At 42.4% G+C, this 22,964-nt stretch overlaps 1 protein-coding gene and 1 non-coding gene across 6 annotated transcripts in view; both read right to left on the reverse strand.

The window, feature by feature from the left end:
• Positions 1 to 13,771, reverse strand: part of Tia1 (TIA1 cytotoxic granule associated RNA binding protein) — a 37,047-nt gene extending 23,276 nt beyond the window's left edge. For 2 of the 5 annotated variants that reach the window (XR_009378307.1, XM_059258141.1), the window contains exon 1: positions 13,452 to 13,771. Coding sequence is in view for 3 of the 5 variants with exons in the window: in XM_059258141.1 (XP_059114124.1) it covers positions 13,452 to 13,477 (26 nt within the window). In the remaining 2 variants the exon portion in view is untranslated. The remainder of the gene's footprint in view (positions 1 to 13,451) is intronic. The other 3 variants (XM_059258137.1, XM_059258136.1, XR_009378306.1) reach the window with 2 other exon arrangements.
• A 253-nt stretch (positions 13,772 to 14,024) lies between these two features.
• On the reverse strand, positions 14,025 to 14,095 carry Trnag-ccc (transfer RNA glycine (anticodon CCC)). The gene has a single exon. It is a non-coding gene; the product is annotated as a tRNA-Gly (tRNA).
• Between the last annotated feature and the right edge of the window lie 8,869 nt (positions 14,096 to 22,964).

The following is a 22,964-nucleotide window of genomic DNA, read 5'->3' on the forward strand; positions in this document are numbered from 1 at the left end:
AAGCATTTACCTTGCCTTTTGAGCAGCTCAGAACAGTCAGAGTAAGTAAACTTTAGGAACAGAGGGGCCACTCTTCTTTACGGAAAAATGCTTGTCAAATAAATATACAGAAAGTTTTAACAATGCAGGATCAAAACTGGCATAGAATTAGATATTCTCAGTATGCCAATGTCAGCAAATACATTACTTAGCAAACTGCAAAGGGGTAAAGAACCTGACTTCAAAGTGAAAGTCTTGGCTGTTCCCATTATGATTCCATAGTCAAACGTTGTCAGCAAGAAACCATATAAAATACAAAGTAGATAGTACCATATCTAGTCATAAAACTCTGGGCGGTGGTGGCACATGCCTTTAATCCCAGCACACAGGAAGTAGAGCCAGGCCTCTGTGAGTCGAGGCCATCCTGGTCTACAGAGTGAGATCCAGGACAGGCACCAAAGCTACACAGAGACACCCTGTCTTGGGGGGTGGGGGGAGGTCTAACCTAAGGCAGAGCAGGGAGGGGCTTGGTCCTGCCTCAACTGAATGTACCAGGCTTTGCTAACTCCCCATGGGAGCCCTTACCCTTTTGGAGGAGGGAATAGAGAGAGGGTGGGTTGAGGGGGAAGAAGCTGGGGGGGGGGGGAGAGGAGGGATAGGAGGGGTTCTGTGGTAGATATGTAGAATGAGTGGAAAAGAAATTAAAAAAAAAAGTCTAACTTAAGTCTAATACTTTCTTTTCTATGAGACAGGACCTCACCATTAACTCCAGAGTAGCCTTGAACTTGTGATTCCCTGCCTCTATCTCCCAAATCCTGGATTACTTGCATGTACCACCAGTCCTGGCTTATCAAGCTTAAAACTAAATTGAAGGTTACAGAATACTGGTCATATAAAAACAAACAAATTCAGAGGTTGGATATTTTCTAAAAAAACAACTTGATCCCTTTAAAAAAAATTGTACTAGGTCTGGAGGTAGCTCTGTGGCAAGTACTAGCAGAGTCAGTACTAGAACTATTAGTTCAGTAAGGGAGAGGGCCTGGGCTTATTTCCAGCACAAGCCAACCAGAAACAAACACTTTTTTTGTGTTTTGTTTTTAAATTTTGAAACAGGGTTTCATGCAGCTCAGGCTAGTATCAAATTCACTATATAGAAGAGGAAACCTTAAACTTCTGATCCCATGTGCTGGGATTACGGTGTATGCAACCTCACCTGGTTTCATATGACACTGGGGTTAGACCTAGGGCTTTTCGTATGCCAAGCACTCTTCCAACTGAGCTACATCCCAAGTCCAAAGCCATTTTTTAAAAAAGACATTGTGGGGGACTAGAGAGATGGCTCAGTGGTTAAGAGCACTAACTGCTCTTCCAGAGGACCCAGGTTCAATTCCCAGCACCCACATGGCAGCTCACAACTGTCTGTAACTTCAGTTCCAGGGGACCTGACATCCTCACACAGACATACACACAGGCAAAACACCAATGCACATAAAACAAAAATACATTATTTTTAAAAAAGCCATTTTGATTAAAAGAATCTGGAGCTGGAGAGAAATTCTCAGTGGTTATGAGCACTGGCTGCTCTCACAGAGTTTGATTCCCAGCTCCCACATAGCAGCTCACAACCACAACTGTCTGCAATTCCAGTTTCCAGAGATCCATTGCCCACTTCTGACCTCTGTAAACATGTGGTGCCCCCCCCCCCCCCACACACAGGCAAAACACTCAAGCACATAAAATAAAAATAAAACCTTGCCGGGTGGTGGTGGCACACGCCTTTAATCCCAGCACTCGGGAGGCAGAGCCAGGCGGATCTCTGTGAGTTCGAGGCCAGCCTGGGCTAACCCTGTCTTGAAAAACAAACAAACAAACAAACAAACAAACAAAACAAAACAAAAAAACCACCTTTTTTTTAAAGGCTTAAAATTAAAACTGGATAATAGAATAAGAAATCCTCCCCTGGATCCTAGATAGGGGAAAACAGTTTGTCCTTGCTGTACACTAATTAACAGAGGAAGCACGAGATAGAAAATCACTGTTAAAACCGTATCTTAGTAATTACTACAGACAAGACGTTACCCACAGAAGCTAAAATTAGTTGGTGAAATGTAAAGGAGAAACAGATTCTGGCATAGCCTCATGGTAGCTTCCTCTAAGATATTTATTACTGACAGTTTCATCGTTAGACCACAGTTTCTGATCTAAAAGTGTTCTTTAACTCTCTAACCTTAGGAGTACTAGTCTAAAGAACAAAGCATAACAAATACCCCTCAAAAGTATCAAGTCATATAAGACAATCCTCCCAGACTGACGGGAAGATACAATGATCACTGGACATAATATGGATAGTGACAACTGGACATGTGGTATCTTGCATCGAATCCTGGGACAGAAAGGGTTCTTAGTGGGAGAAAAATGAGAAGATGGTTGAAGTCTGAAGTTAACAGTATTTTACCTGTTTCAATTTATTTTGCTAACTGTACCATAGTTACACATATGATGCTAATATTAGGGGAATCCGGGTGAACACTAAAAATTCCATAGCATCTCAGCAAATTTTGTGTCTACAAGATACTCCAGGGCTGGAAACGGTATTGCCTGTCTATTATCCCAGCACTTGGGAAGGAAAGGCAGGAAGACCACAAATTTGAGACTAGTCCAGGCTACATGGTGAAATCCCATCTCAAAACCAACCAATAAATAAACATGATAATAATATAAACCAAGCAAAAAGGAAATTCCTAGGATTGCAAATCAGCATAAATTAAATATTGCTCTTTTTGAAATTTAATTCTAGTGTCTACTTTGCTGAAGCTAGAGCATAGTGACAGGACAGTACTTAGAGTACAGTACCTTCGGTATAAGATTTCCTGATATGTTATACATTCATTAGTATTTTGTAGAGATAGTGGAGTTTGTTGTTATTTTGACCAGTTCTCACTTTGTTGTATAGACTAAGCTCCTTCAAACTCACAATCCTCTCCCATCTTGGCTTCCCAAGTAGCTGAGACTACAAGTTTGTATCACCATGCTAAGAAATCTTCTGAAAGATATTAACTTAGTCTGAAGATACAAAGCAGCATGAACGGCTCAGAGGTTAAGAGCACCGGCTGCTCTTCCAGAGGATTAGGGTTCGGTTCCCAGTACTCACATGGCTGCTCACCACTGTCTGTAACTCCAGTCTCAGTGAATCTGATGCCCTCTTCTGGCCTCCCTCATACTGCACACACGTGGTGCACAGACATTCTTGCAGGCAACTCCCACCCACCCACACCTACACAAACAGAATAAACTTACTTAAAAAGAGATACTGTCTAGCCAAATGTAGTAGCTCATGCCTGTAAACATGGCATTCAGGAAGTTGAGGTAGGGGGACTGCTGAGGTCAAAGCCAGTCTAGGCTACAGAGCAAAATCCTGTCTCTAAAAAATATTTGAAATGAGAGATATTATTTGTTCTGCCTTTATATTTATTTGTGTAAAGTGGCTTCTCATGGTCTCTGACCTCCAGAGGCCTCTATCAGTTAACCCACACACAGGTGTTTACAGTCATGTTCTCAACCTTCAGCACAATTACAAAGAACCTACATAACCTTTTCATATCAAGGAAATTAATCCAGGGGAGTGGGGATGCAGCTCAGTTGGTGGAATGCTTGCCTAACATCCACGAAATCCTGGATTCAATCCCTAGTGTCCCATAAGCAAGGCATGTACCAACATGCCTGCATCCACAGCATTTGGAAGACAGAGGCAAAGATCAGAAATCCCATGTCTACACAATTTGAGGTCAGTTTGGGATATACAAGATCTTCCTTCAGAGAAGGAAGAAGAGGAGAAGAGAAAGAGAGAAAAGGAGAGAGAGGAGCCAGAGAGCTAGATGTATTGGTGTAATCTCAGCCCTGTGAGGCTGAGGTGTTCAAAGAAAGTCTGGGACAAATAGGGAAACACTGTCTCAAATGTGAGGACAGGAAGAGCAATGAAATCAAAGGATGAATCTTCCTTATGGAAATAACATAAGGAGTGAATCTGATATCTCAGTAAGTTAGATTAATGTTGCTCTCAAGTTTTTATACAGTGCTGTTTCAAGTCTATTAGCTAAATAAATATTAGCTCTCAACAGAAAGTGCAGCCTAATGTGCAATCTGCAGACCCTTCCCATGCTGGAGTGAAAAAGTAGTAAGTCTTTGTACTTTGCAAAAGGTTTGGCTTTCCTTTTTTTTTTTTTTTTTTTTAAAGCTTTTTTCCCCTCTTTTTTAAAGATAGGATCATGATATGTGGACCATGGTGTCCTCAAGCTCCCATTAATCCTCCTGCCTCAGCCTTCTGTGTGCTTTTTTACAGGCAAGCCCTACCACACCTGGACTTCAATCAAAGGATTTATCGTTTATAGCCATTCTTATTTTTACTTACAAATGTTTCTTTAGGCCAGGTGTGACAACACAGACCTGCAATCCTAATGCTACCAAGGCTGAGGCAAGAGAACAAACAGTGCTGGGCATTGGTGGCCCATGCCTTTAATCCCAGCACTCGGAAGGCAGAGGCAGGCTTATCTCTGTGAGTTCGAGGCCAGCCTGGGCTACAGAGTGAGTTCCAGGAAAGGCTCCAGAGAGAAACCCTGTCTCGAAAAACCAAAAAAAAAAAGAGAGAAAGAACAAACAGCAAGAAATACATAAGATGGGCTAGTTAGTGAGACCCTGAAACAACACAGAAAATGTATTTGGTGGCAAGTAACAAACTGGAAGCTTACAAGCACCAACCTGACCCCAGTGGAAGATGTGGTGGCAGTGTCCTTCACAGGAATGGGATGGGACAGACTATGATTTTATTTTGAATGTGGGCTAAAGTTGTCTCTCTTTCCAAATTATTTTCCAAGTTAAGTCCTGGCTGTCCTGGGACTCAATATGTAGACCAAGCTGGCCTCAAACTCAGAGATCCATTTACCTCTGCTTCCTGAGTGCTGGGATTGACAGTGTGTGCCATCATATTTGATTTCAATATATCTTAAATAAATTCCTCATGTGCGTACACTACCTAAGTTTTTTATTTTTTCCTTGTGACTTGTATTTACTATCCTGACACAAAACTTTGTACTGGAGCAGTTACAAGCCAAAGTTCTTTGTCATCATATCTGTGAAACTATTAAACCTAGGGCCCTTGCCATCCCCGGTCCTTTAAAACTGTTTTCATAACTGTGAGATAAGAGTCTTGTTAAGTTGCTCAGGCAGGCCTTGAACTTGCAATCCTCTGGACTCACTTTCCAGAGTAGCTGGAATCACAGGCTGTACCACCAGGCCTGAGTCCAAGCACTCCAAACACCATGTTGGCATTTACTGTAACTGTTTGGGGATCATATACCAATCTTGTACAGAACTATAAAGTCAAGTCAGGTGTAGAAAAAGCTAACCAGTAAAGTCAGTGAGATGAAAATTGCCATCTTCAGTCTGTTGTGCTGCTATAACAAAATATGTGAGGCTGGGTAACACCCAAAGGTTGGTTTGGCTTATGATTCTGATGGCTGGCATTTTTGAGACTCCCTAGCTGTATAACATGTTGAAGTGGAAAGGCCACATACAGAAATGCCCCAGCACCTAGGTTGGTTTTGCTGGTAACAACTCAGTCTTGTAAGAACCACAATCACCCTTCCCCAAGACAGTATCCCTATGACTTTACAGCCTTTGCCTAACCTTCCTTCCTTCCCCTCAAATGCTGGGGTTACACACGCATATAGGACCCACCTCTTAAAGGGTCTACCACCTCCTAAGATGATCATACAAGGATCCTAGCTTCCAGGGCATGAATTTTTTGGGAGGAGAAAAACCCACACCCATATATCCTGTCTTCTTTGGCAGTCGTAAATAAACAATATATTAGTTACATTGTACCTGCAGCTGAGAATGTATTCCAAGGCACTACTGGAACAGGTTTTGAGTGTCACCAATATTTACAAATGCACACTCACTTCCACTCCAGTGTATGAATGTTAACCTCAAGGTGAAAGCATATTATGGTTATCTAAAAAAATGCCCTTGTTCTTATTTAAGACTTTAAAAACACCATCTTAAACCAACAAACACTTTAGTTAAAAAGAAGGGAAGGAAGAAAGGAAGGAAGGAAGGAAGAAAGGAAGGAAGGAAGGAAGGGAGGGAGGGAAGGGAGGGAGGGAGAAAAAACAAAACAAAAATATGTTTGGCTGAGTGTGGTAGCATACGCCAGTTATTCTAGAACTTAAAAGCCAGCCTGAGCTAAATAAGGACCAATCTTGAAAAACCAAACCAATGAGTTAGCAAGATGGCTCAGTGAGTTAAGGCACTTGCCATCAAGTTTGACCACTTAAGTTTGATTCCCTCAGACCCACATGATGAATAGACCCAACAATGTGCTTTGACCCCCCCCCCCCACACACAAATAAATGTGATCTAAAAATTTACAAACCAACCAACCAAAAAACCCATATGAAACATAAATAATGCACAGTTGGGGGGGGGGGTTTGGAGAGATGGCTCAGCAGTTAAGAGCACTGGCTGTTCTTCCAGAGATCCTGAGTTCAATTCCCAGCAACCACATAGTGGCTCACAACCATCTGTAATGAGATCTGGTACCCTCTTCTGGCCTGCAAGCATACATGTAGGCAGAACACTGTATACATAATAAATAAATAAGTCTTTAAAAAAATATAATAATGCACAGCTGGCTAAAGGGTAGTTAACTGGTAATTCCACAGGAAAGGCAGCTAGTCTTCTGTGCACCATTTTTGTTCCTTTTCTGTAGCTTTTCAAAATGACTATCACCTAACAAGTGAGATTTGATTGAAGGAGCATCAATACTATTAGTGACAACATAACAGTTCCTGTCAGGGCAGTTTCATTCAATTCAATTTACCAGGATTGAAACTAGGAAGTGCTAAGCAAGCAATTTTAACACTGAGCTATATCCCCTGAAGAATATGGATTTTTGAAGTGGATAACTAAGTTTCCAATAGTTGTTAAGAACCAGGTATAGTGTACGAATACTCCTGTAATCCCAGCATTTGGGAGGCAGAGGTAGAAGAGACAGCTACATGAGATCCTGTCTCAACATTCCCTACTCCTACCTAAATCAAAGTTATAAAAATGGAATGCAAAACTCTTGAAATACTCATTTTTATTAATACAGCTCTAGACAGTTAACTTACAAAAGAATTTACAAAGCAGACATTAGATTGGGTTTGTTTTTAGCCACATCATATAAAATGTGTGTGATTTTATAATGGAAAAACTGAAAATTTGAAGAAAAAGCATAGGTAGATTTTAAACTAATGATATATTCTTTACAAGCAGAGATTTAAAAAAAAAATTTAGTTAACTACTGTCTAGAAGAACCCTGCCTGGAATATTTCAAGTGTTCTATAAATGCCCTAATGAGGGGCTGAAGAGATGGCTCAGGAGTTTAGAGCACTTATTGCTCTTGCAGAGAACATCAGTTCAATTTTCAGCACCCACATGGTGGCTCACAAGTATTTTTAGCTCCAGATCTAGGGGATTCAATGTCCTCTTTTGAACTCTGCAAACAGAAGGCCCCCTTGTGGTACATGTACATATACACAGGCAAAACATTCATACCTATAAATAAATCAAAAACTGTGTTAAAGTGATCAATTCCCTCTCTGAGACTTGTTTTTTAGGTCTGAGTGTGTCGCCATACATGGTTACTTATTCAGTGCTGAGGAAGGAAACCAGGGTCTGATGCCTCTAATCCTCAGAATGATGCTTGGACATCTGCAATTTGCTAGAGAATTTATTTTGCTTGAATTACTAAACTTCAGGAGAAAATTTTTAGTTGTCTTTTCTTAATAAGAAACTGGAGTGGCACACACCTTTAAGCCCAGTACCTGGGAGGCAGAGACAGGATCCAGTGAGTTTGAGGCTGGCCTGGTCTACAAAGGGGGTTCCAGGCCAGCCTAGCCTACAGAGTAAGACCCTGCCTCAAAACAAACAAATTAACTAACAAAAAACCAAACCCAAGAAACTGGGGCCAGGGCTGGCAAGATGGCTCAGCAGACATGGATACTTGCTACCAAGCCTGACATCTGAGTTCAATCACTGGAATTCATGTAAAAAAAGGAGAGCACCTGCTTCATGAAGATGTTCTCTGACTTCCACCCCCTCCTAAATAAAATGTCTTGAACCCCAACACTTGGGAGGCTAGGCAGAAGATCACAAATTTGAAGCTGCCTTCCCTACAAAATTGACACTTTGTCTCAAACAAAAGAAACTGTAAAATACTATCAACTAAAATATAAGTTTTTTTGTTTGGTTGGTTTGGTTTTTCCAGACAGGATTTCTGTTTATCCCTGGCTGTCCTCAAACTGGCTCTGTACACCAGGCTCGCCTTGAACTCACTCATAGATAGATGGTCTCTCCCTTCCTAGTGCTAAGGTATGAGTCACTACATGTGGTGAAAATCTAATCCTTAATTAAGAATAAACAAGCCTAAGGCCAGACCAGGCTACATAGTAAGCCCATAGTCTCAAAAAAAGAAAAAAAATCACAAATACACAAGGGCGATGGAAAGAGAAGGCCCCTATTAGCATTTAGTAATTATTTAGCTGCAGGCTATTAGTGATGCTGTAAAATTTATAGACCTATAATCTCAGCAGCCATAAAGGTCACATAATAACCACACAGCTATCTCAAAAGAGTACCCATTTGCCTTCAACAATAAATCACACACAAGATGTTAAGGTGGATCTGAAGAAATCCCATCAGCTAGCATTATGTTTTTCTAGTTTAGTGCACAGTTTTTAATTCACAAATTCAAAGTTTTAAAGTGACCAAAGCCAATTCAGATTCACTATTTTTTATTTTTTTTATTACGGACAAATTCTTATACATAAGAATAATACACATACATCACCCAACCACTCACTACAAATGTCTAAACTTAGGTATACCTTGAACAGTCCTTAAAATTATTTTCCTGTATAAACTTTACTTACAACATATTTTCAAATTATTGATGACTTATAGGGCGGTGGTGGTGAATGCCTTTAATATCAGCACTCGGGAGGCAGAGGCAGGTAGATCTCTGTGAGTTCAAGACCAGCCTGGTCTACAGAGTAGGTTCCAGGACATCCAGAGCTACATAGTGAGATCCTGTGTCTCGAAAGACAAACAAACCTGTAATTCTATTAACTGTTGTAGCAGTGGCTAATTTTGGTCTGTGTCCTTCAGTAGAACATCCCATTCAGGAGTTTTCTCCCGAAAGTAGTCTGTGTCCTTTATCTCTTAGGCTGATGCCACCTTCCTCAGTCAAAACTTCCATTCTCTGACTCAATTGCCTTTAGCCTACTGGCTATGGGTGGGTTAGGACTTCTGTTGGTCTTTTCTGTGTCAAACACACAGACTGCAAGCCCAGCGCCACTTTGAGATCTTTGGCAACAGTTAACTCTGCAGCTCACACACGATTGAGCTTGTATGATGAGTATTCACAGACGGGTAATGCCTGGGGGGCGCTCACCAACCTAAGACAGAGCGCCTGTGTGGCCTGGACAGGCATCTCCATGACGGGTAAGGTCCCAGGCAACCTAAGTCAGAAGCTCATTTATTAGTAAAAGGGGGACCTGTAGGGCCCTGACCCCCATTTTGGGTAACTGTTGCCTTGCTTGCTGACCTTGACCTAGATATCCTCCCTATGCTAATTCCCTCCCGGGTTTCAACCTCCTGAATGCTTAAGGGAAGTTCCTTGTCTGTATATCCTACATAATGGGTGTTAACAGCTTAGATGCAAGATTGTAAAACATCGATAGCAAACTTCTGCCCTCCAGGGTTCTCCCATTGTGCTGTAAGCCTGTATTTAAGACCTCCTCTCAGCTGGGCAGTGGTGGTGCACGCCTTTAATCTCAGCACTCGGGAGGCAGAGCCAGGTGGATCTCTGTGAGTTCGAGGCCAGCCTGGGCTACAGAATGAGTTCCAGGAAAGGCACAAAGCTACACAGCGAAACCCTGTCTCGAAAAAACCAAAAATAAATAAATAAATTAATTAATTAAAACACACACACACACACACACTAACTAACTAACTAACTAAAGGGACCAGGACCAGTTGTTTTTCCCAGGGGCCAAGTTTGCTAAGACCTCTGCCCCATATTATCCCACCATCCTATATTGACTCATGTCTGGCTTCAGCCAAACCTTCAGGAAGTACATCCAATCTGGTGCCAATCAGGGTCCTACCCCGCCACAAGCAGGAACTGTTGTCGATATTTTCAGTCAAACAGTCCCCTGACATAAAACAGACCCCTGACACTACAGTTGCCAACCACATGTCATGAGTCAATCATAAAATGATTCCTGTATCAGTAAGGGTCTATTTCCAATCACTTCAAAGTACATTTAATCACAGCTGGAATTCCCCTAAACAGGCTTAAAAGGGACTGCCTTACTCTCCCCTGGGGTTGATGCCATTTTGGGTGGACCCTAGCATGCTGTTTTTCTGTCTCGAGAATAAAGCTGCTTCCTGTAAATGCATAAAAACAAACAAACAAACAAACAAAAACTTCTATTCTATTAAATATTGGTAGGTACTAACTCCGAAAAGTTTGCCAAACAGTTTTTTAAGTTTTAAAAGCTCACCTTAGTGACTCTGGAAGTCTGGGTTTTCTTTTTTCATATATATTCCTAGCCACAGTCTGGTCCATGATAAATCATCACACTTATTTAAAAATCTGGTATGGTTCAAGAAGTCAATCAAGATTTCACGCTGAGTGCTCTGTTTTACTCTCACCTGTGTTCCTGACTGAGTCAGAGAAAGCATCTGCATTTGCTTAGTTTTCAGCATCACCTTGTTAAGTTAGAGACTGTCAGGAGTCAATTTCTTTGGTTTTTTTAGACAAGGTTTCTCTTTGTAACAGCCCTGGCTGTCCTGGAACTCACTCTGTAGCCTAGGCTGGCCTTGAACTCACAGAGATCTGCCTGCCTCTGCCTCCCAAGTGATGGGATTAAAGATGTACACAACTATGCCCAGCAAGGATTTTTTTTTTCTTAAAGTGTATGATTTTGAGTAAGCTGCTGAAACACTAAGCTTAGCTTTCCTTTGGTTATAAAATGCAGTTTCCCTTAGAGTTCTAATAAAGACTAAATGAACTTGTAAAGCATCTGACACAAACTAAGGATTCAACAAACTCTCTGTGAATGAATAAACTCCAATACTTTCCTGTTCCAATACAGTACTAGTTACATGCCTGCTTTGTACACTGCTTTATAAATTCATTATTTGATATTTCCATGTATGTACTGGAAAATGTTATGTTACCAGATATTTCTGGCAATTTGGGGAGAAGAAAAAAGACAAAATAAGAATTTCATAAAGAGTGGCTGGAAATGGCTCAGCAGTTAACAGCATTTGTTCTCGAAGAGGGTCTTGGTTTGGTTCCCAGCATGCACATGGTGGCACACAACCATCCCTGACTCCAAGTCCAAAGAGAGCCAATGCCTTCTTCTGACTTCCAAAGGTTCTCAAACAGACATGGAGAAAAAATACTCATACAAATGAAATTCTTTTCAAGTATCTTATAAGGACACCAAAAAGCACAGCAGCATGAATTCCAACATGAGATTTTAGGGAGTATTCACCTACAGATACAATCTTTCCAGAAACAAGGGGTCATGCCCTATTACATCCTTACTAAAAAGCTACTTTAAGGTTCCATAAACTAGCAACATATTTAATATATCAAGAACAGTGTAAACAAGGTGAGGTGGTATGTGCCTGTACTTGGGGAGCAGAATCAGCAGGACCTTCACAAGTTTGGAAACCAGCCTGGTCTACAAAGGGAGTTCCAGGTCAGGGAGGGGGGAAGAAAAAAAATGTAACTGGGCATGGTAGACTTTAATCCTGCTACTTGGGACTGAGGTAGAACCTACAGTTCTAAGCCAGTGTAGCGTATGTAGCAAGTTCAAGGACAACCTGGCCTACATATAAAGAGACCTTTTTTTTTTTTTTTTTTTTGGTTTTTTCGAGACAGGGTTTCTCTGTGTAGCTTTGCGCCTTTCCTGGAACTCACTTGGTAGCCCAGGCTGGCCTCGAACTTACAGAGATCCACCTGGCTCTGCCTCCCGAGTGCTGGGATTAAAGGCGTGTGCCACCACCGCCTGACCCTTTTTTTTTTTTTTTTAAAGTAACTACATTTCACATATGCATTAAAAATACCAACTTGAAATTGAAAATTGGGACTAGGTGTGATGGCAGGTGGGCCTCTAGAGTCCGAGGCCAACCTGATCTACAATAGTTGAATTCTTGGACAGCCATAGCTACACAATGAGACCCTGTCTCAATAAATAAAACAAAACAAACAACAAAAAAGAATTTTTGAGAACTGGGGAGAGAATTAAATAACAATTTATCTGTTCTTCGGAACAATTTTAATATCTAGAAATTTTCAAAAAGAAACCTAAAAGGTACATAGCTCTAAAAGTATCAGGATTCTAAAAATTGAAACAAAAAGCTATGTCGGGAACTAGGTGCAAAGTTAAACTCTGTGAGATGATACATGTTAAATCTACTTCATTTATATGAACTGACCATCTATATGCACGGTGTAACAAGCATCAAGTCCCAATCTTCAAATATACCGAAGAAAAATAAACAAACGAACAAAAACACCCCACAATTCTTTGAACTTTCCCTTTTGCCCTGTGAAATCCAACAAAGGCAGGTTCACCTCACCCAGTGCGCTGGAACACAAAGACTGCAGGGGGGGAGTTACAACCACAAAGGAAGTATCCTCAGCGCGGGTTACTCACTACTCACTAAAGATGCTTAGACTGACTCACTACAGTCGCTTCATCCGTAACAAAATCAATCACTATTAGCAAGTGGTGGTAAATATGTTTTAATTAAATCCACTTTCCCTCGGTAGATGCATTCCTCCGAGTGAGATTTCCATTTTTAAGAACGGTTTCAACATCCTTGGGTGTCCAGTTAGGGCGAGGATTGGGGGGCGGGGGGGGGGGGGTGCTACAGAGGGAAAGCCCAAGACTTTCAAGAAAGAGGTCTGGTTTTTTTTTTTGGTTTTTGGGTTTTTTCACTCCCAGTTCTCAACTGCAAGAATAAAGTTTTACCTCAGCCTCAAGAATTAAAATAAAAACAAACCCTACCAGGAGAAAGTGAAAGGAAGTTGCAGAAGAAAATCTAGCTAGTCATCGAGAAGAAGGGGCGGGGGAAAGGGAAGCAAGCCTGGGACTACAGGAGGGTGTGCCGAGTCCTGAGGAGAGCTTTGAATGAAAAGTCCTTCCTCCAGGCTGACAGGGCCGAGCCCCTCTCCCGCCAGCGTCCTCTCAGCCCGGCTCGGCTCTAAGCATCCTGGCGTGCGCACGGGAGGGAGGAACCACCACAGCGCGGCGTCCACGGAGAACAACAGGCTGCGGAGAGGCTCGGGGCCGCGGCCTCCCTCCGGGGCGACCACCATCCCTCCTCCCTCATCGCTGCTCCAGACTCACAGAGTCTTGGGCATCTCGTCCTCCATGGCTGCTGCGGTCGCGGCGGCACCTCAGGGTCCAGCTCCCTGCCCTTCGCTACCTCCCAAATCGTTGGGGCGGCTATGGCTGCGGAAGAGCGGGCCTCCTCGCTTGGCTGGAGGTTACTTCGCCTTCTCCTTCGGCCGCAATTACACAAAAATGCCCGGCCCACCGCGAACAATGAAGCCCCCGATTCAAGATGGCGGCGAGCCGGACGCTTCGGAGCCGCCAGCCGAATCATCCAGCCGCGCATGCGCACAGCCAGCTGGCACGCTCGCCCTCCAAGCCGCCGGGCTAGGCTTCAAGCCTTGGAGTCACTTGTTGCGCAGCCGCGCTTCCGCCCGGCAAGGGATGGCTCAGACTGCGCAGGCGCAATGCCAATAGTTCGGGATCTGTGTAGTTTCAGAACCGAGTGTTTCGTTAGTGAATTATGTAGTGAAATAAAAATCTTCGGGGAGACTAAAACATAAAACGTCAGGTGTCTTCACAGCAGGAGCTATGTCTCTCTTTTTTTTTTAAGCTATCTTGTTTTAAAAGGAAAAAAAAAAAAAGCCATGCGCCGCCCGGGAATCGAACCCGGGTCGCAAGAATGGGAATCTTGCATGATACCACTACACCAGCGGCGCTGCTGGTGTGTCGGAGCTCCAGAAACTCATAGGAGATACATAGTATATTCATTTGCTCCTAGAGTATGTATCTGGAAATAAAAAACGTACTGATACTTGTATCTTTCTCGTTGCTTTATGAAACAATTCATCTTTTCTTATCCCAATGCTATTGAATGGTGTTTTTTTTTTTTTTTTTACTTTCAGAAAAATCTAGATTTAAAAAAAATTTTTTTTATTATTATTTAGAAGTAAGAATTACAGTAAGAAAATAATGTCTTCTTGACAATAACCAATTTTTTTTTTTGAGCGGGAATCTTATTTTCACGTGCCAATGTCTAGATTTCTTTTGTATACTCAATGTAATTGAAAAGCTTAGAAGAAACAGTTACTATTGCAAACTGATGAGAAGAATCTTAAAAGTGAGTCCTCGCTTAGGGCTCAGAGTTAGGGCTCTGGAATGTGGTTCCTGTATTCCTTATCCTCATGTCGTGGTGACCCCCACAACCATAAAATTATTCCATTGCTACTTCATAACTAATTTTGCTACGATAATGAATCTTAATGTAAATATTTTTGGAGACAGAGGTTTTCCAAAGGGGTCGCGACTCACAGGTTGAGACCATTGTTTTACATTAACACATTTGGGATTTTCATTTCTATAATTGTCTTTAGAGTCCATCATATTTTCAGATTATATAGAGCTATATTTAGACAGCTATTAAATATTGCCCTAGCGCCCACACTTCAGAGCACAGAAGTAAGCAAAGAGGTTCAGAAGTTCAAAACCATTCAATGCTACTTAAGAACAACAGCTCCTACCACCCCTCTTCTCAAAAAATAATAACAACAATAAACAAATAATAATTTTAAGGGAAGAATGTGACAAATGTTTAAAGTGCATACTATTTTGAACACTTTTTTTAAAGGGGGATTCTATTTAAAGGGACTTTTAGTTTATCAACAGAGGTATTCAAGTACAATAAACTCTGTGTCTCATTCCATTACCATCTCAGTGAGCTTTCTTTCTTTTGTTCTTTTTGTTTGGTTTTTCCAAGACAGAGTCTTACTATGTAATCCCAGCCGTCCTGAAACTCTCTATGTAGACCAGGCTGGCCTTGAACTCACAGAGATCCACCTTCCTCTGCTTTCTGAGTCCTGGGATTAAACGCGTGTGCCACCACCAGTTCATTTATTTTATTTATTTATTTTAAACTACAACTAATATAAAAATTTCAGTACAGATACCCTTATACATTGATATTTTTTGAAACAGTATTTTGATATGTAGACTAGGCTTGCCTCAAAGTCCAATCCTCCTGTCTCAGCCTTGTAAATTTTGGAATTACAGGTGTGAACTATCACGCCTGACCAAAGCTAATTCCTATCTTTTTCTTTGTTTCTTTTCTTCTTTTTTTACACTTTATTTTTGTGGGATAGATTCCTAAACATAAAATTACTGAATTATATATATATGTATAAAAATCATAGTATACAAAAAATTTTGTCCTCTATGGGGACTCACACTTGTAATTCCAGCGTTCCAGGGACTGAGTCAACAAAAGCAAAAAGGTTGTAGTCATCGTTCACACCCCACTGAGAATGCTTTCAAGTCAAGCTCTAAGCTGCCCTCCTCCACTTCCTCCATTTTGTCTCACACTAAGATTCTATTCATTTTTATTAATTTTTGCTAATGTAAGCATGAAGAATGGTATATCTCTGACTCTTTCTCCCTCCCCCCCCTCTCACACACACACACACACACACACACACACACACACACACACACACATTTGTTATGTAGATCTACAGGATGGTCTCAAACTCACAGAGATACATCTTCTGCCTCCTCTTTATGCATTTTTTTTCAGGGTAAATACAACCTTAAGTATCCTAATGTTAGCTGTTTTACCGCAATAAAATTCAAATTTTTGATGAAAATTATGTTTCAAATATCCATAGTAGCTGTCACATTCACCATTCCTTTTGATCTTTAGTCATGCTCAGTGTTGCGGGCTCAGGGGAAATTGCCCCTCATTGCCAGAGGCCCTTGAAGGAGAACTCGCTCTAGCAATAAGCAACCTCCAGGTGGCGCTCAATCTACATTATAACGAACTATACCACAAAGGCCTCAAATCTTTAGAACCAGATGTGAGAGGATATAGAGAGTCACCAGACTTTGATAGCTCTAAACTTTCAATGTTTTCTCAGCCTCGTATTCCCATTTCTGTTCTGGTCCGTAGGCGATGGACCTTCTCTCACAAACACTCAGCTCAATGATATATACTTCTTTCTGAGAAAGATCTTAAGAGAAAATGCACAAAGGAAATAGTTCAATCTTGTGCTCAAGAATCTTATACGAGTCAAATTCCTGAGGACCGGGCCTTCCAAAATCTCTGGTGGGTTTCTGTTTTTCAGAAGGATACATTTTCTGCAGGGCTGGTTTCTGCAAGGCAGAGCCCTGTGCACCTATACAATGTTGCTCAAGTGGCAGCAGCCAGCTTGGATATTTAGTTGCAAACGTTTGGACAAGAATTTTCAAAAGCTGAGAGATGAAACAATTTACCGTTTCCTACCGATTGATAAAGCTCTTTGAGGTTTTTGCAAAATTAACAACAATCCTAATGATTGTTCTATTAGAAGAAAATAGTTATTTGTGCATAGCTATTAATGTTTTCCATTTTACAATTCTACTCTTGGCAGATGTAGGCACATACATTTAGTCACAGCATTCCAGAGCCATAGGCAGGAGGATCTCTGTAAGCAGTGGCAGAATTTTGGGTCTCTGTGTTCTCAAAGACAAGCATGGAAGTGTACAAACTAACAGAGATAGATTTTAATCAGTAAGGTATTATTGCAATAGGGAAAATTCCAGCGACTCAAATTCAATTTGTATAGAGGTCACTGCACATTTTAGGGCAAGAATGAGGTAACAGGAAAGGAGCTGAGCATGGGCTCAGTAGGGCAAGGGTATTCAAAACTATAGAAAGCAGGAAGTCAGTCCACGTGCAACCTATTTGTGTTTGTCAATGGCCTCTTTGTGGGGTGGTTAACTGCCCTGAAGTGACCCTCCTAGCCTCCTACAGGGGAGCCTGAGCTGCAGACATTAGTTGAAATCAACAGTAAGTTCTTTTTTTTTTTTTTTTTTTTTTTTAACTTTTAGAAGGTGTTATACTTTTCTGTTACCGTGATAAAATACCACACAACCGAGGGAACTTACAGAAGGAAGAGTTTCGTTTGGATTTTGTTCCAGAGAGATAGAGTCCATTATGGCAGGGAAGCATGGCAGCAAGGGGAAGATATGGTGGCAGGAACAGGAAGCTGAGGGCTTACCGCATCTTCCACCACAGGTGTGAAGCAGAGAGAGCGAACTGGAAGCAGGCGAGGCTTTCTGATCTCCAAGCTGCTCCCAGTGATGTGTATCTTCCAGCGAGGCTGTACCACCTAAACCTCCCCAAACAGCACCACCAACTGGGAGGCAAGTGTTCAGATACATGAGTAACAGGAAGTTTTTTTAAAAAAAAATATTATTTTATTTTCTGGGTGCCTGGTCTCTGGGGAGGCCACAAAAGCATGTTAGATCCCCTGGAACTAGAATTACAGCCAGTTGCCATGGGGGTGCTGGGAATCCAACCCAGTCCTCTGGAAAAGCAGCAAGTGCTCTTAGCTACTGAGCCATCTCTACAGGGAATTCTTGGTGGTTCTAAATTATCCAAAAGAGACTGCTTTTTCACACAACATAGGCTGGGAGTGCTGGTACATGATAGTAACCCCAGCACTCTCTGGAACGAGACAGGAGGATTAAAAGTTTGAGGCCTGGGCTGGAGAGATGGCTTTGTGGTTTAGAGCACTGGCTGCTCTCCCAGAGGACCTGGCTTCAGTTTTCAGCACCCCAAAGGCAGCTCACAACTGTCTGTGACTCCAGTCCCAGAGGATCCCAGAGTTTCTGGCACCCTCAAACAGACATACATGCAGGCAAAACACCAATGCACATGAAAATTTTTTAAAAAGTTGGAGGCCCGCCTGGGTTACATAGGGAGACCCTGTCCCCCAAACAAACAAAAGTTATACTTTATGTATATGGTAACATTTTCTCTGTTATTTTTGTTTTGTTGTGCCCAGATCGTGACCCCCAGAGAGACCACCAAAGACGAGCATGCCGGAATGCAAAAGCAAGGTTTAATTCTGGATATCCAAAAGCAATACAAGCCTAGGCAGGGACTTCGTCCAATACATCCAACACAGTGGAGGCTGGAGGAAGTGCCTGCCTGTCTGCAAGCTCAGTTTTTTTTTTTTTTTTAAAGATTTATTTACTTTATGTATACAATGTTCTGTCTGCATGTATGCCTACAGACCAGAAGAGGGCGCCAGATCTCATTACAGATGGTTGTGAGCCACCATGTGGTTGCTGGGAATTGAACTCAGGACCTCTGGTAAAACAGTCGATGTTCTTAACCTCTGAGCCATCTCTCCAGCCCCGCAAGCTCAATTTTTAAAGGGAAAAATCACAAGGTTACATCGTTTAGGGGTGCTAGTACGGGTACAATTCTGATTGGCTCACTTCTAGGGGCTTTCTAGAAATCATGGCTTAATCTTACTTCTAAGGGAGTGGTTGCCCGCCACCATTTCTCATTGGCTGCCCTCAGGTGGGGGCATTTTTATATGGTCAGTTACCCTGGAAACCAGGGAGAGGACATTCCATAGTCCGGCAGGCATTACCTCGTGACTGTCTTGTGACTCTGTACTTTTACATTTCCTGATTTCTGGAATCTGAAATCTGGAATCTGGTTTCAGTAACTAATGGCCTATTCCCAAAAGGAGAAATCTTAGGCCTTAGTTTTTGGGCGAAGGCATTTTGGTCTTATTTCTAAGATGGCTCATTTTGGTCTCACAGTTTGATTGTTACTGTGTTTTGTTCTGTTGTTAGTTTTGAGGCAGGGTCTTATGTAAAACAGGCTGGCTTGAACTCTTGATCTGGCTTCCACCTCCCAAGTGCTGTGATTACAGATGTGCGCTGCCTCACCTAGCGCTCTCTCTCTCTCTCTCTCTCTCTCTCTCTCTCTCTCTCTCTCTCTGTGTGTGTGTGTGTGTGTGTGTGTTTCCAGTCCAAGTATCATCAGGATTGTTCTTCTGAAAGGACCAGGGTGCAGAATGAAAATGTCTTGGCTCCCACTTTGCAGAGCACCTCAGCTGCCTCCCACTGAACTTCCTGTCTATTCTTTCCCATGGCTTCAGTATTAGAAGCCAGTTTCCAAATATGACACAAGGCTCAAGGTCACTAACAGGACCAAATCTAATCAAACAACAAATATTTACCAAGGGCCTGTTGCTTCTAATGCACTGAACTCCTGTGGCACAACGTACTTTGGGAAACAAAAGCAACAGCTACAGCTTAGCTCCGTTTCCTTTGCAGTGCATAGATGTATGGGAGAAGTACTCTCTGCATTCTGGGCTCCTAAGTGCAGCTCTTGAATTTTGGTCCCTAACCAGCTCCACCCCTGCATTCTGGAACTGACCCACCAACCTCCCAAACATGCCAAGCATTCTCTTTGCTCTCTCCACTGTTACTTATGTGGCCCTGCTCCCTCACTTCTTACCAGCTTTTGCCCCAAATACTGCTGGCTCAGTGAGACCTATCCTGATGCATACCACAGTTGTGCACGTGGAAGTCAGAGGACAACTTTATGGTCGGTGTTTTCCAACCTTCAGGTGGGTTCGGGGGATAGGACTTTGTCACCAGGCTTGGACCATAAGCATCTTTAATGGCTGAGTTATCTGGCTAGCCCCAAGTTCAACCTTTTTTTGTATCCAACTCAGTTTCCTTTAATTAATACTACTCTTTATGCTCATATACTGTTTCTTTTGTGTTTTTTTGGGGGGGAGGCAAGAGAAATGGGGTCATGTTAGAGCCAATAGCTTTTCTCACAGAAGTTAACATTGAGTATCTTCCTCAAATGTATCTTTGCCTTATTTATTTATTTATTTATTTATTTATTTATTCATTCATTCATTCATTCATTCATTCATTCATTTTTGGTTTTTTGAGACAGAGTTTCTCTATGTAGCTCTAGCTGTCATGGAACTCACTCTGTATACCAATGTCACCACTCTAGAGGTTGTGGGACCTGGGAGGATGGAGTTGATAAATGAGACGGACTAAAGTCTCATGCAATAGCCAATTTTATTCAGAGCATCAGAAATTTATACTCTGAGGGTTAAGAAAAAAATCACATGAGTAAAGTTCTCATGAGTTCAAGTTGTACACAATCACAAGGAGAGGTCACAGGTGGCAGCAACATGTTTTTCCATAGCATATAAAGGATAGTTTCAACATTTAATTGAATAACAACAGCAAGCAATAATGAGTAATCTGAAGTAAACTCACTCCTATCTGCTACATCTAGGAGGAACACAAAAACACATTCCAAGAACAATTCTGTGTTTTGAAGAAGCTCAGCCTCTTTTTTTTTTTTTTTTTTTTTTGGAATGTTCTCACAAGCACTCAGAATTCTCCTCACAAGACTCCATTCCTGAACCATGTTTCAACAGACCAGGCTAGCTTCAAACTCAGAGATCTGCTTGCCTCTGCCTCCCGAATGTAGGGACTAAAGGCGTGGACCACCACTGGCACAATTGACCAAATTTCACCTTAGATTTTGAGAAAGGATCTCTCGCTGAACTTGGAGCTTGCCAATTAGGTTAGGTTACTTGGCCAGCAAGTCCTAGGGACCCTCCTGTCTTCCAGCCCTGGGATTACAGGCACATGCTTCCAAATCTAGATTTTCACATGGGCTGTGGGCTCCAAATTCAGGTTCTCATGTTTGCAAGCCCAGCACTTTACAGACTGAGCCGTCCTCTCTGCACCCAAACGGTCTTTTCACCGTATAAGTGTGTTTTATAGTATGACATCAGTTTAGGGGGGGAGGAAAAAAATAATTTTCCTTCATTTTTATGAGTTCTTGCTTAAGACAGACCCCTATAACAAAACCACATTAACAAGAGAAAAATATCCTTCAATAAACGGCATTCAGCATTAAAATATATATATATGAATAAACTATTATAACAATAGAAAAATAGCCCCAATTGGTGGCATAGGCCTTTCATCCCAGCACTCCAGAAGCAGAGGCAGGCAAATCTCTGTGAGTTCAAGCCCAGCCAAGGCTACACTGTGAGACTATGTCTCCATAAACAAGAGAAAATCAAACAGAAGTTTGGAAGATGCCCCAGGGAAACGAGTAACTTTCTAGAAGCCAGTTTGGAATAGAAGGTGTCTTCAAAGAAGAGTCATTTTTTAGAGACACGATAAGGCATACGACAAGGAAGAAGAGTTCCAGTTTCTATGGCTGGATGACCGTGAGAAGGCAAATAGTGAGGGAAAGCCTCTAGGGTCAAGTTTGTTATGTGAGTTTCTGGCTGATGAAAGCCTGTCAAGTCCCAGCACACAGGAGGTGAAGAGGCAGGAGGGTGAGGAGTTCAAAGTCAGCCTGGACTGTGTAGTAGTAAATTAGAGATCACTTGGGCTATTTGAGATTCTGTCATAAAAAAACAAAACAAAGGCTGTGAAAGAAACAAAACCACAAGAAGTGGACAGGTCTTTTGGCCTCTCCGTGCTGTTAGAATTGGGGAGCACCTTGTTCCATAAAGTAGCACAGCTCTTCCCCGTGTCTGGTGGAGAAGCCTGGGTCTCTAGGCTGACAAGGGCAGACAGAGGAAGGCAGAAGCTGGAAACAGAGCAGACTGGCTGAAGCAGAGGGGATTTCCTTAGCTCTCCGGCCAGCAGAGCCACAGGCTGGTGAACCACTCTCCTTTTTCCATGAGGGTCAGTCAGAAAACTCAGTTTTGTGTGGGTAGCGTGCAGTTGCAGCTGTGCTTCTACTTTGATCTGGCAGACCCTCCATTTAGTCCAGGAGCTTAGGCCAAGCTAATGGCTTCCTAGACATTTTACTTACAATGTCTAAAATTGTCTTTGGAGATAAACCTCCATCCCTCTAGGTAGGGAAGAGAGGAGAGACCCTTTTGTCTTTATGTGTATGTGTTTATTTTTACTTAAGTGCTTGTGTGTATTGCGATGCCCTGGAACGTCAGAAGAGCTGGTGTTACACACAGGCAGCTGTAAGCCTCAGAAACTGAACTCAGTAAAGACCACTTAGCCTCTGAGTTATCTCTCTAGTCCTTTAAAATTGCTTAAGTTATGCATATGAGTGTGTGTTTGTGGGTGCTGACAGAGGCCAGAGCAGGAGTTACAGGCCAGTGTCAGCCACCAGGATGTGGGTGCTGGAAACTGAACTCTGGTCCAGTCGAAGAGCAGGAAGTGCTCTTAACCACTAAGTACTGTCTCCAGCCCTCCCCTTGTGTTTTGTTTTTAGGTAATTGGAGGAAGATGTACAGCATTTCTAGTATTTGTGTCTTCTCGATTGTCTTAAACCTGAAACAGACCTTTTGCGGGAGGCCCCTTTTCGTGTATGGACGTGGGTCCCGTGTTCTGCTCCCCCTACTTCACAATACCCCATCTCCCTTCTTTTTCTTATCACGCAGCTAAGGAGTCCTTGGAACAAAGCACTCACTTCGGAAATGTTAGCGGCTAGTTTGCCTGGTTTTTTGACTGAGATTGGCCACGTGTATTCACTGCAAGAACGCGATTTGGGGGACAGTAGAGGGCATTAGTGAAGAAGAGGAAAGGCGGGAAGGAGGAGAACTGAGCTGGGCCTCAACCTGCGCCTTGGATGTGAGCTTCCGGGGACAGAGTGGACTTTGAGGACACAGTGGCTTGGGTCAGGAACACAAGGTAGGGTGAGCCTGGGGAGCAAAGGACCTGGGTGGGGCTGGAGGGCGTGGCGATATGCCCTGGGGCGGAGCCGGGGCGGGGCGAGCGCGCGCAGACTCATAG

The sequence above is a fragment of the Peromyscus eremicus genome, chromosome 3 (genome assembly GCF_949786415.1).
Source record: "Peromyscus eremicus chromosome 3, PerEre_H2_v1, whole genome shotgun sequence".
In the NCBI taxonomy this organism is placed as follows: domain Eukaryota; kingdom Metazoa; phylum Chordata; class Mammalia; order Rodentia; family Cricetidae; genus Peromyscus; species Peromyscus eremicus.